This window comes from Galeopterus variegatus, unplaced genomic scaffold (genome assembly GCF_000696425.1).
Source record: "Galeopterus variegatus unplaced genomic scaffold, G_variegatus-3.0.2 Scaffold3474, whole genome shotgun sequence".
Lineage (NCBI taxonomy): Eukaryota > Metazoa > Chordata > Mammalia > Dermoptera > Cynocephalidae > Galeopterus > Galeopterus variegatus.
Window position 1 is genome coordinate 101,430 of NW_007729585.1, and position 12,283 is coordinate 113,712.

Genomic DNA, 12,283 nt, shown 5'->3' on the forward strand with positions numbered 1-12,283 from the left:
GGCTGAGCGCAGTGCGGCCGGTCTCAAAAAGGACAAAAAAAAAAAAAAGAATGATGAGAATAATTTTTCTTATACAGAACATAAACTATGCCAATCAAGTATGGTGTATATATTATTCTAAATGGGAGCTCCCAAAGTATTTCAAGCAATGGCTGCATCATTTAAGTATGTATCATTCCAAGGTGAATACTTTGTGGAGGACAATCCTCTAGCACTTTAACAATATTTCTAACATTATTTAAAATTTTTCTCTTGGGGCCGGCCAGTGGTTCACTTGGGAGTGTGGTGCTGATAACACCAAGGCACAGGTTCGGATCCCTATATAGGGATGGCTGGTTCGCTCACTTGGGAGAGAGTGGTGCCGACAACACCAAGTCAAGGGTTAAGATCCCTTTACCAGTCATCTTTTAAAAAATAAAATAGAATAAAATCTTTCTCATTTCATATCCTCATCAGAATAATCCTTAAACAAAAGTTTTCAGCGTGGACTTGTATACAATGTCAAATCAAATACTGTCCTGCAAGAGATTATACAATATTGTCTACTGAAGCCAGAATATGTACTAATCCAAGAGTTAAACTGACTATTTTTTTTTTGTGTCTTTTGTCGTGTCCGGCAACGGACCGCAACCCTCAGTGTCGCGCCTGTCCCGGCCCGGGACCGGCAACGGGATCACAACCCTCGGTGCTGCGCCCGCCCCTCGCTCAGCCAGTGAGCGGGAACCGGTCTGTATGTGGGATCCGAACCCTCGGCGGGAGCGCCACCACGCTCCCAAGTGGCACACTGTAGCAGTGTGCCACCGGGCCGGCCCTAAACTGACTATTCTAAGAAACAATAATTCTATCGTGACTTAGAGTCAGGGGACCTCAGAAAGGAAGTGATTCTATATTTAGGGATTCCAATATCATCTACATACTAGTTTAATGTGTCCTGGTGACTATAACTGTGAAATAAGCAGATTTTTTTTAACATTGCACAGAACAGTTGTTTGTTTCCTTTCACTTAAGAATGGGAATCCTTCAGTATCCAATCTTACAAATTCACATTTCTTACATTAACTCACTGAAGAAAAAAAAAAGAGAAGCTATATTTCTTATTCTCCTTCATTGCACACCTCTACCTTTCCTCCTAAAAACATATAAAAGACCTTATTCTGTATGCGGGTTGCTAAAACAACCCTGGATTCTCATTCATTTGATCAAATAAATCAGGAGTGAAAGTAAAGTGTATCTTTTTCTAGCAATGCCAGGTATTCAGTATTGAGAATTACTATTAAGAATGTTCTGTGATGCTGAAAGTTTAATATAAACCTACAAATGTATAAATGACCAGCACAAATATTTGTTTCTTGTTTTCGGGAGAGCCGAAGAACTGTGAATAAGAGATGGGGATATGACCTCAACAACAACCAGTAAGCTTTACAGATGAGCCTTCCCCTCTATTCTTACACCCAAGTGGGATGCCCAGGCTTCAGCTGCTCCTTTCTGGCTGCCCCAAAGACAATGGCCAGGGCTTTTCATGGTGTATAGGGCTCAACTACCAACCTTTACAAAGAAGCACATGGTGCAAAACCTTGGGGAAGTTACAGAGCTTGCACAGAATTCTTGCAGCTGTGGTCCTTGCATGTATAGCTTCTATTCCTCACCAGCCCAAACTGGTTTAACAAACTTCTTCCCTCCTTAAATGTAATATAAGCCAGTGATTCTAGACTCTCAGAATTTAAGAGCCAGCAAAGTTTCCGAAAAGGAAAAAAAGAAAACATGAAAAAGGGGGGAGATAACTAACATAGGGTTAACTTTTTTCCCCAGCAAAGGACATTAGAAACAAAACACATTTTTATCACATGCAAAAAATCCATCTTTCAAATTATAATAAATATTCTTTCAAAAAAAAAATCTCATTATATTGTTCTTTTTTCCCTCATTTGGCTATGGTGAAATAAAAACAAACTGCATCAAGGAGCTGGCACTTGGGAACAATGATTTAACCCAGTCCCACATTCCATCATGGCGAGAAGATAAAATAACCTGTTAAGCTAAACAATACAGTTTTTATAATAATCCACAGCAATCCCCACCTTTCAAAATACATGGAACAAATATTGTGCCCACAAATAAAAGAAAGTTGGAGCTTAAACTCCTGGACCATTTGAAATCCTCCGAGACTAGCTGCTCAGAGTATTAGTGACTGAGTAGATCCTGAAGGAGAGAAAGGCCTTTGTAACTAATACCCACTTCTAGTTGTACGAAAATAAAGAAATAATAGTTCAATACCATCAAGAAATGACAGATCTGGTCAAAATTCTGAGTTAAACATCTTTAATATGTTGTCTAAAATGTTCCCCAAACCCAAAATATATCTGGACTTACTTGGCCTTAATAAAGAACAGCAGAGCCATCACACTAGCTCCTTATTAGTAAAATTAGGTCAAAAAAGTGGCAGAAAATCTTATATTGTGTACATCCCCCAAAACTTATTTCCCAAAGCGAAACTATTTAAGACTAAAATTTTAAGTCATGGGCTTCTATTTTCCACAGTTAATATGTAAATAATGGTTCAAAAACCCTTCTTTTCAGAAACCCCCTTAGCAAATTCCTATGATGTGTAAACCTTCAATAGGAGAACTTAATCCAAATATAAATGGATTTATTCCCTTTACAATGCAGCAGTATTTTATGAATGTCATTGCTTGAGAGCAGAAAATAAAAATCTAAGCAATGGATTTACATGGGAAATGACAATGTCATACTATAAACTTTTAATAAACAAAAGCATTTTACTTACGATGTTCCCTGCTGAGAATTAGGGTGGGTTTTTGAAGATGTATCATATTGTTCTGTGGGGGAGGGAAACATCATCAGAGCAGTTCAATGACATTTATGAGATCCTCAGTTAGAAGTTCCCTTTTCTATCCTTCCCACCTCTAAACATTTAGTATAAATTCTGCCAACCAGAGTGCTGTGCACTGCACTCAGCCCAGTCTTGCCATTACAAGATAACATGTGCTACTTTTAGAGAGAAGGCTTGCTCAGAATCGAAAAACTCTTAATAGTTTGAAAAAATATTTTGAAAAGCATTGCTTGCAGTGTGCCCTCCCGCGTTGTCAGTAACTTTCCTAAGTGTGAGGACACTTTCCAGTCCTTGACGAGGGTTGATGCAGGTTCCTGTGGAAGCACCATAACAGGGCTACTCTCACCCCACACCTGGTCTGGCCTCATATACATAACCGTGACGCTGCTATCAATCAATCCCAATCAATCAGCCTGTCCTTGGCTGATCCTGTTCTCCCTCCCACCTGTCTCTCCATTATTCAATCCCCACCCCCTAATTCATTCACTCTACAGCTATGTATGTAAGGACTGCCTGTAGATACCAATATGCTTAAGCCATTAGGCCCAATCCGCAATGAGCTTCCAGCTGACTGAGGGACATGAGACAGGCCCACAACTATCCACAACACTGTGAGAAAGGTACACAAATCAATTGCGTAAATTAACTGTCCTGGGAATCCAGAGAATGGTTCCTCTATTGGTCGTGACCAAAGAAGGTGAATTAGAGAAAGAACAAAATAAACTGTGTCCCAAAGGATGGGTGAGATTCTGAAAGAATAATTGCAGGCAGGAGGGAGAGGAGGGTAGGAGGGCCCTCAAGCAGGGGAAGGTGCGAGCAAATGTAAAGCAACAGGAGGAGTTAGAACAGCCTGGATTTGGAAAGGGTAAGGCTGAGATGCAGAATCCAGGGCAGACAGCACTGAAGGACAGGTGGAAATCAGACTTTAGAGGGCTCCGAATGCCAGGACGGGAAGTTATGACTATGTCTGCCAGGAAATGAGACACCATTAATGCTCTAAACAGGGACAGGACATGGTGATTCCTCAGAAAGATTCATCCATTGGTGCTACACCCGGTTTAACCTAGAAGGGAGCAGGAACTGTTAAGGGTGGTGGCAGCAAACCACTTGGGACGCAGCTGTATTTTTCTAGACATGAGGTAGTGGGGGTCTGAAACAGAACCAGAAGTGGCCTTTTAGTCAGAGCTTGAGTGATACTTCCCACAAATGTCACGTGGAGACCCTTGAATACTTGTAATTAATCACTTTATCCTCATGGTGGCAGCAGCTCTTATACGGTATTTTCAAATTGCCTCCCCTTCTGTCTAGAAAGCTACCATCAGGACCACAGATTAGAAGGCAAAAGTCACTCTTCTGACCACTCACAGGGACTCATATGGTCAGTGTGAACTGCGCTCTAAGTTTCAAAGACTCTGTTTATCCTTAAGCAGCCATTTTTGCCAAGGTGGACATGAACAGTGGGGCATACAAATAAAATCCCTGTACTTCCCCTCTCCACAGACCAGTACCTATGTACTAATCCTACGTACATACCATAAGATCAGTGTTGAAGAAATGAGAATTTACTTGCTGGGCATACTTTGAAAAATCTATGTCATACTCTACTTGTCACTGAAAGCTTTATCCATCCATACTCCATCCTCTCTTCATCCATACAACTAGACTCCTCTTTTTCTTTTTCAGACCACACAAGGCCACATTATCACAAAGATAAACAAAGTTCCCAGAGCACAAAAAGACAAAATGGCAGCAGCATAAAAAACCCTGGGGTTGGGCCGGCCCGGTGGCGCACTCGGCAGAGTGCGACGCTTGAGAGCGTGGCGGTGCTCCCACCGAGGGTTCGGATCCCATATAGAGACCGGTCCGCTCACTGGCTGAGCGCGGTGTGGGCGCGACACTGAGGGTTGCGATCCCGGTCACGAAAAAAGACAAAAAGGGGAAAAAAAAAAAAAACCTGGGGTAAGCAGCTGGTGAGCAAAGATGTCCAGGAGAACCAGCAGCGTCTGAGAATTTCTCAGAGTAACCAGGAATCAGCCCACGCTATTACACAGGCTACAGGGTAATCCATCACTGGTCAAGTGCTTACCAGCTCATCTTCAACTATATTTTGCTAAAATGAGAAATCAAACAGCTTAATTTGGATTAAAGGTGCTTTCTAAACCAAGAGTTAGCAATGCGAGCCATGGTAAGCTAGTGGTTACTGCAATCTGCATGACTGGCAGCCCAAGCAGATGGAGGGGGCTGGGGGGTGCACAGCAACCCTATCCACAGCTGGGTTGGTGTTCCACCTTCAGATCTGTGCCACTCCACTGGTCATCTATCCTTGGACTGGCTGCCAAGATGTTGGGAATAAAGATTTCCCAATCTTCCCAAGCAGCCATCAATTTCAGTTAAATTTACCTTGCTACTCATACAAAACTGTGGCTGTATAGTCAGGTTTATTTCTCTGTATTTGGAGGAAATTTAGTTATGAATTCTTTGCAAGATCTTGTTCAGTATCTCTACAGCACAGAACAGCAAACCTTTTCTGTAAAGGTCAGATAGTAAATACTCTACGTTTTGTGTGCCATACCTTGGAAAATAATAAATGAACGGGCATTGCTACATCCTCAAAAACTTTATTTACAAAAACTAGCTGCAGGGCAGATTTGACTTTCAGGCTGTAATTTGCCCACCCCTGTTCTAGAGGAAGGATATTCTGTTTCTTGCTTTTCTAATCTTTTTTCCTCTCCTCACATCCTTGCAAATAAGATAATCAAGGAAAAACATGTAAGTGAGGATGAAGAATGAGGTAGGGAGATTTGAAGGAAGAGTCTCCTCTACAGACCACCTGTGAGCTCTCCTCTCATGACGTGCACATGCACATCATACACCCTACTTTTGGCCTCCCCTCCATTGAAGACTAACACTTCATAACTTTGGCAATCACCACATCCTGCTTGCTGCATGTATGTTATCTTCACCTATGAAAGTGTCCTATTCCCCTTTATCATAGTTTGATGAACTAAATGATTGCAAATATCCTAGTCATTTTTGTAATGCTTGACATGCCCTGCACATAGTTGGGACACAAAGAAGTTATTGCTCTGAGGAGTTACTGTTGAAGAGAAAAGCTGGATCCAGGTAGCTTTCTTCCATTTCCCTCTGAGTTCTCAAATATTCACAATTCATATGAAGGGACTAAAAAAGAATTACAAGGCAAATACACACAGAGGGGCTAGAGAGGCTATGTGCTATATGCCTTATAAAAATTTCTTACTTTTTTAAACTATAAGAATCACACAAAATACCCCAACCTATTCTTGTATACAATTCCTAGGTTATGATACTTTGACACATTCAAGATAACTAATATGTGTCAGTTATACCAAATTATATTTATTGTTTTATTAAAACATCTTCATTAACTTTCTGCAACAATCTGAAATTTCACCTAATGAACAGCTTTATGTTTATTTCAACAAAGGAAGATCTCAAGTCTGCTGGAGCATTTTTTACTAATGCTTTTGTATTAAAACAGTAAAAACTATGCTTTATTCTCCAATGCAATCAACAATTCCAGATATTTACTTACTTTGGTTTTGGGCTGCAGAACTGATGTGCTGAGAATCCTAGAAAGAAAAATAAAAATCTCTAGTTATTAAAATATTAATGATTATAAATCTGAGGGCAAAACTGTAAAGTTTTTAGTATTGAAAGGATAGTATTATGAAACCTTCAAATATATAGAAAAACAGAAATAATAGTGCAGAGAATACTCATACCATCGATTCCATATTAACATTTTGCTATATGACCTTTTTAGCTATCCACCCCTTTATTTTTTTATTTATTTTTTCTTTTTGTCTTTTTTACTGACCGGTAACGGGATCGCAACCCTCGGTGTCGCACCCGTACCGGGGACCGGCAACGGGATCACAACCCTCGGTGTTGCACCCGTACCTGGGACCGGCAACGGGATCACAACCCTCGGTGTTGCACCCGTACCTGGGACCGGCAACGGGATCACAACCCTCGGTGTTGCACCCGTACCTGGGACCGGCAACGGGATCACAACCCTCGGTGTTGCACCCGTACCTGGGACCGGCAACGGGATCACAACCCTCGGTGTTGCACCCGTACCTGGGACCGGCAACGGGATCACAACCCTCGGTGTTGCACCCGTACCTGGGACCGGCAACGGGATCACAACCCTCGGTGTTGCACCCGTACCTGGGACCGGCAACGGGATCACAACCCTCGGTGTTGCACCCGTACCTGGGACCGGCAACGGGATCACAACCCTCGGTGTTGCACCCGTACCTGGGACCGGCAACGGGATCACAACCCTCGGTGTTGCACCCGTACCTGGGACCGGCAACGGGATCACAACCCTCGGTGTTGCGCCCGCACCGCGCTCAGCCAGTGAGCGGGAACCGGTCTCCACAACCCCTTTATTCAATCAATCTTATTTTATTGATGCACAGATTGCAAACACTGATTAATTTTTACATAGAATAGTTTTTTATTGCTCATATTCTTTCCTAGTATTTCTCCGTTGGTGTTCACAGAGTTTAATGCTTTCTTTAAAGCCAGTAATAATAAATCACCTTAAAAAAAAAAACTATCATTAGCAAACAGGTAAAATATCTGACTTCCAGCAAATTTGGGTTTGTGTAGATATAACTTTTGAAAACAGTATCATGGAAAGTAATATATATAAAACAATGTGCATGCATACCAGGCTGGACAGAACACAGATATGAAGTGCTATTTCTACGTTCTGAAGGTTATCCAAGTACAAACCAAAAAGAAAAAAGGGAAAATGGCAGCATTTCAGTACATTGTTCTCAAATACTGTAACGAGAACACCAAAGTCAGCAGTTCATTTGCTTGGTATTAAAACCAGCACTAGTGTAACTGATCATGTTAAACTTTAAGAAAATTTAGGGAATACGATGTATGTATGTAAGATGTGTATATGTAGATATGTATATGTATATATCTAAATTCTGATTTAGGAATCAGGCAAGCTACCTCAATCTCCCTGTACCTCTGCTTTCCCATCTCTAAAATAAGAACCCTTGATGAGAGAATATATTGAAAAGTCTTGAATGCTTTTATGAGCTATTAAGCGCTTTACAAATCTAAGATGTTCTTACTAACATAAGTTAGAGAATAAAGTATTTGAAAGCATTATGAAGCACTGTAGAAGCTAAATTAATTGGAATTTAAATTTTATCTCTAAAGATTTCAACAATACTTTATCATCTGGCTCATAGCAATACCTCAGAACTTTTCCTTAAGGTTGATGCAGTGCCTGCTCTACTTTTAAGGAATTACCTTTGTGGGGAAAGGAAATTTGGATGGCTCAGCTGTACTAGGCGTATGTATTGCTGTCAAAGGAGGAGGCCATGAATGGGTCATCTCCTAGAAAGAGATTTGGAAAAGGAAGAAAAAGTAAATTATAAATAGAACATTCACTGCTACTTAAGTTAACTGTTTGAACTTAACGTAGAGTGGACTGATGGTAAATGAAAAATGCAATCTTAAAAGTTATTTCATTTACTTTTAAGAACTCCTACTTTTTAAAGGGCTATGTTCAAAAGCTGAAGATTTCCAACTTACAAAACTGAAAAAAATAAGTTTGAAGAAGAAAAAGAAGTGTAGAATATGGATAGATATAACACTCTGAACATTATAAAGCATATAAATTACAACAGGTATTGCCAGAGCTTATGGAACTATGAAGACTATAAATGACAGGTTGTACTAGAAAAGCAGTCTCTACTCAATGCTTTTTTTCTCCTTCGGCATCTTTATTATATTTCCTGGAATTATTTAAGTTCAAAGGAAGAAGAATTTTCCTGTTTGACTTAAGCAAACAAGTTATTCAGGTCACTTGTTCCACTTGGGAGAGTCTTAATGGATTTGACCCTTCCCTGATACACACTATTAGCACATAAAAACTTTTTGAGGGGAGAGGGTCTTTAAAAATTACCTTCCTTTTACATTAAGTTTAATTTTTACTATTTTCTTGGTTGAAGACAAGATCTCTAAAACTTGCAAATTAATATATTTATCTTGACATAAATTCTTTTCTCAGCACATTCATGAATTCTGTTTTGCTAAAAAAGGAAAAACAGACATGTCAGATAAAAGGTGTGTCAAATCGTGCACACATGCTTTTGGCATTGGAGATCATTAACTCCAACCCCAATGTTTTTGTTTGTTTACAGATTAGAAAACTGAGGTCCAGAATGACTGGGTCAAGGCCCCTGCACCACAGGAAGCCAAAGGCTGAGCAGAGCACCAGTTACAGGCTCCTTTGTCATCTCAGTCTAAAAGAAAAAGTCCCTCCCCACAGTGTCAAACCTGCCTGGCAAACTGGCTTACCAACAGACAGGGGACTCTCTACCAGCAAGTTCATGAGCCCATATTATGGTTTATTCCCTTGCCCATATAACACATTACGTATGTTAAAACAGGCCATTCTTTCCCAAGTGCTGGCCAACCTCTCCATTTCCTTAGAAATGCCACCTGTGCCTGCTGGAGACGGTTGCTCTAGTAGACACTTCCACTTCTGCTCTATGCACATCCTCCCTTGCCATTCCCCACTGCCATTCTGTGGGCTGCTAGAGCCCGAGGATAGACAGAAGTGACTTTGCACAGTAACAGCTTTGTTCAGTACACAGCAGGAATCCTGAACTGAAATATACTGGAAAGAGGAACAGCTCTAGTGCCAGAGACCTACACTGGAATCCTAATTCCAACCCTTACCAGCTGTGTCAGCCTAAATAAGCTGTCTGTGTCTTCTGAGCCTCAGTTCTAAGGGGTGGTGTATACTTTTCAGTGTTGTAAGGGTAGTTTATGTAAAATGCTTGAATGCATGGTAGACAGAAGGCACTTAATAAATTAAAAGCATTACAAATTTTAATAAAAGTCTATTTTTAAAAGATTTTCAATACTGCACCAAAGAGAAAACTTGCTGGTTTTATTTATATGACAATACTTTGAAGTATGGAACCATTAAAATGCTACAATATAAAAACATGTAATAATTGAGACGACACTCCCGCCTAGGGTTCGGATCCCACATACAGACCGGTTCCCGCTCACTGGCTGAGCGAGGTGCGGGAGCAACACCGAGGGTTGCGATCCCGTTGCCGGTCCCGGTCCGGTCCGGGTGCGACACTGAGGGTTGCGATCCATTGCCGGACACGAAAAAAGACAAAAAGGAAAAAATAAAAATAAAAAATAATAATAATAATAATAATTGAGACGACATTTGAAAGCCTCATCCTTATGCTTCCCAAGAATTTGTGTAGAATCTCAACAGTATCTATGACGTTTAGTCAATAATTATTCCCAAACAACATCCATTGTACTCTCAACCCCTAAAGCTGCCCCAGCTATTAAATAAGGTAGTTGGAAAGTACATAAATTCTTTCAGACCCTAAGTGGCTCCCTGGTAGTCTGAAAGAATTTATATACCTCCCTAAATGACTAACTTACTAGAGGGACAGAGACCTTAGGAGAATTGGGGCCATTACTAAGGACAGGAGTCTGTCCAGAAAGAATGGGGCCATGTTTTCACTCCCTACCTAAACAATGACTTATCACATGGATGGCGGCCAATCACTTGGCACCTGCCTCAGTCCTGGCCTTCCAGGCCCCACGGCTGCTGTCTCCTCCTCCTCCTTACTCATTTTGCTCTGAACACACTGTCCAGTTTTAGCTGTTTCTCTAGTACACCAACTTGTTCCTAACCGAAGGATTCTGGTTTTTCCACCAACTCCTTCCTCTGCCTAGTTCTCTGTTCACTGGACTGTTTCACTATTCATAGCACCCATAAACACTTGACATTATACATTTGCCTTCCCCACTATAACCTCCACGAAAGCAAAGACTCTTTCTTCTTCACTATGGCATCTCAGTGCCTAGAAAAGTACCTGCAGGCTTAATGGATAGCTGTCCAATAAATGAATGAACATACAAATAATAAAGCTACCACTCACAGAACTAGCATCACCACAATATTGCACTGGGGTAACGTCTACTAGCACAGGTTGAGTATCCCTAATCCAAAAATCCAAAATCCAAAGCCTGAAACCCTCCAAAATCCAAAACTTTTTGAGTGCAGACATGACACTCAAAGGAAATGCTTACTGCACGATTTCAGATTAGGGATGCTAAATCGGGATAACGCAAATATTCCAAAATCCTTAAAAATCCAAAATCCAAAATACTTCTAGTCCCAACCATTTTGGGTAAGGGATACTCAATCCATACTGCATTCATTCCCCAAAAGGCTGTCAAGGCAGTTTCTACAGTTAAGCAGAAAACCTGAGCTATTTCCATACGCTCACTGGGGACATGTTGCCCTTTCTGGACTCTAGTGCATGACCATTTCCTGGTTGTTAACACTATCTGTCTGCTATCTTCTTACCCCATCAGCCTATAGGAATTACAGGTTACCACTTCCTCTTCATTACAATACTTCCAACCTAAATATTGCCTCCTGAGAACCAAACAATATCTTCCATGATTTCCTCTGTTAGCAAACTATTCACCGCCTCTATCGCCCGTCAGAAAGATTCGTGTTTCAGATTCCTGGCAAACTTAATTGCTTGTACAAAATAAGAACAGGAACCATGAGGCAGAGAAAAGTATCTGTATCAGCATGAGAGAGAGAGGGACCTAGATTGGACCTAGAGATCGTTTACTAGCGCAGGGCCTTCATTTTTACCAACCAGGAAACCAAAGATCAGGGAGAACATATGACTTAACTGAGGTTACAAACAGAGGAAAAGAGAAGAGGACAGACTCTGTGTCTACTATGAAAAGGCCTGTGGCCTCTTCAGTCCTAGACATCCTTCTGTTTGCTTTCTCAATTTATGATCTCCAAATGAAAAAACACACCTTTTGCCTGCATTAACCACTTACTCTCAAGCACTCATTAAAATGATCCTGGGTGTGAGGGGAGGGGAGGATGCATAAGTTTATTAAATTAAAATGCTTGTCTGATGCTATAATATCATTCCAAAATAAAAAAGGGACACATCTTGTATTAACATACATCAAAACCTTAGAGAAGCATTTGACCTATGCAGAAGACAACAAATCTGTATTATCACATGTACTTTGGAAATAACTATAGAACAAATCACACACAATTTCAGAGAAAATGCTAAGGCTACATTTTATAATTAAGTCATTTATTATTTTTATGACTCACCATACCAAAGAATTTCAGAAACAGAAAGGGAAAGGATGGTGCTAAATTTGATCGAAGTAACCTGTTCATTATTAATCTTACTTTCTGGTTGACAAAAATTTCTTATTTTTAGCAGTTCAAAGTATGTTTCCTGGGCCGGCCCGGTGGCGCACTGGATAGTGCGCCGCTTGGGAAGCATGGCAGCGCTCCCGCCCGAGGGTTCGGATCCCACATAC

The 12,283-nt window shown here is 40.8% G+C and overlaps 1 protein-coding gene across 1 annotated transcript in view; it reads right to left on the reverse strand.

The window, feature by feature from the left end:
* AFF1 (AF4/FMR2 family, member 1) overlaps positions 1-12,283 on the reverse strand; it is an 88,066-nt gene that overhangs the window by 37,385 nt on the left and 38,398 nt on the right. The window contains exons 4-6 of the mRNA XM_008585166.1: positions 8,174-8,260; positions 6,426-6,462; positions 2,786-2,837 (exon numbers count right to left, since the gene is read on the reverse strand). Of these exons, the coding sequence (XP_008583388.1) occupies positions 2,786-2,837; positions 6,426-6,462; positions 8,174-8,260 (176 nt within the window). The remainder of the gene's footprint in view (positions 1-2,785; positions 2,838-6,425; positions 6,463-8,173; positions 8,261-12,283) is intronic.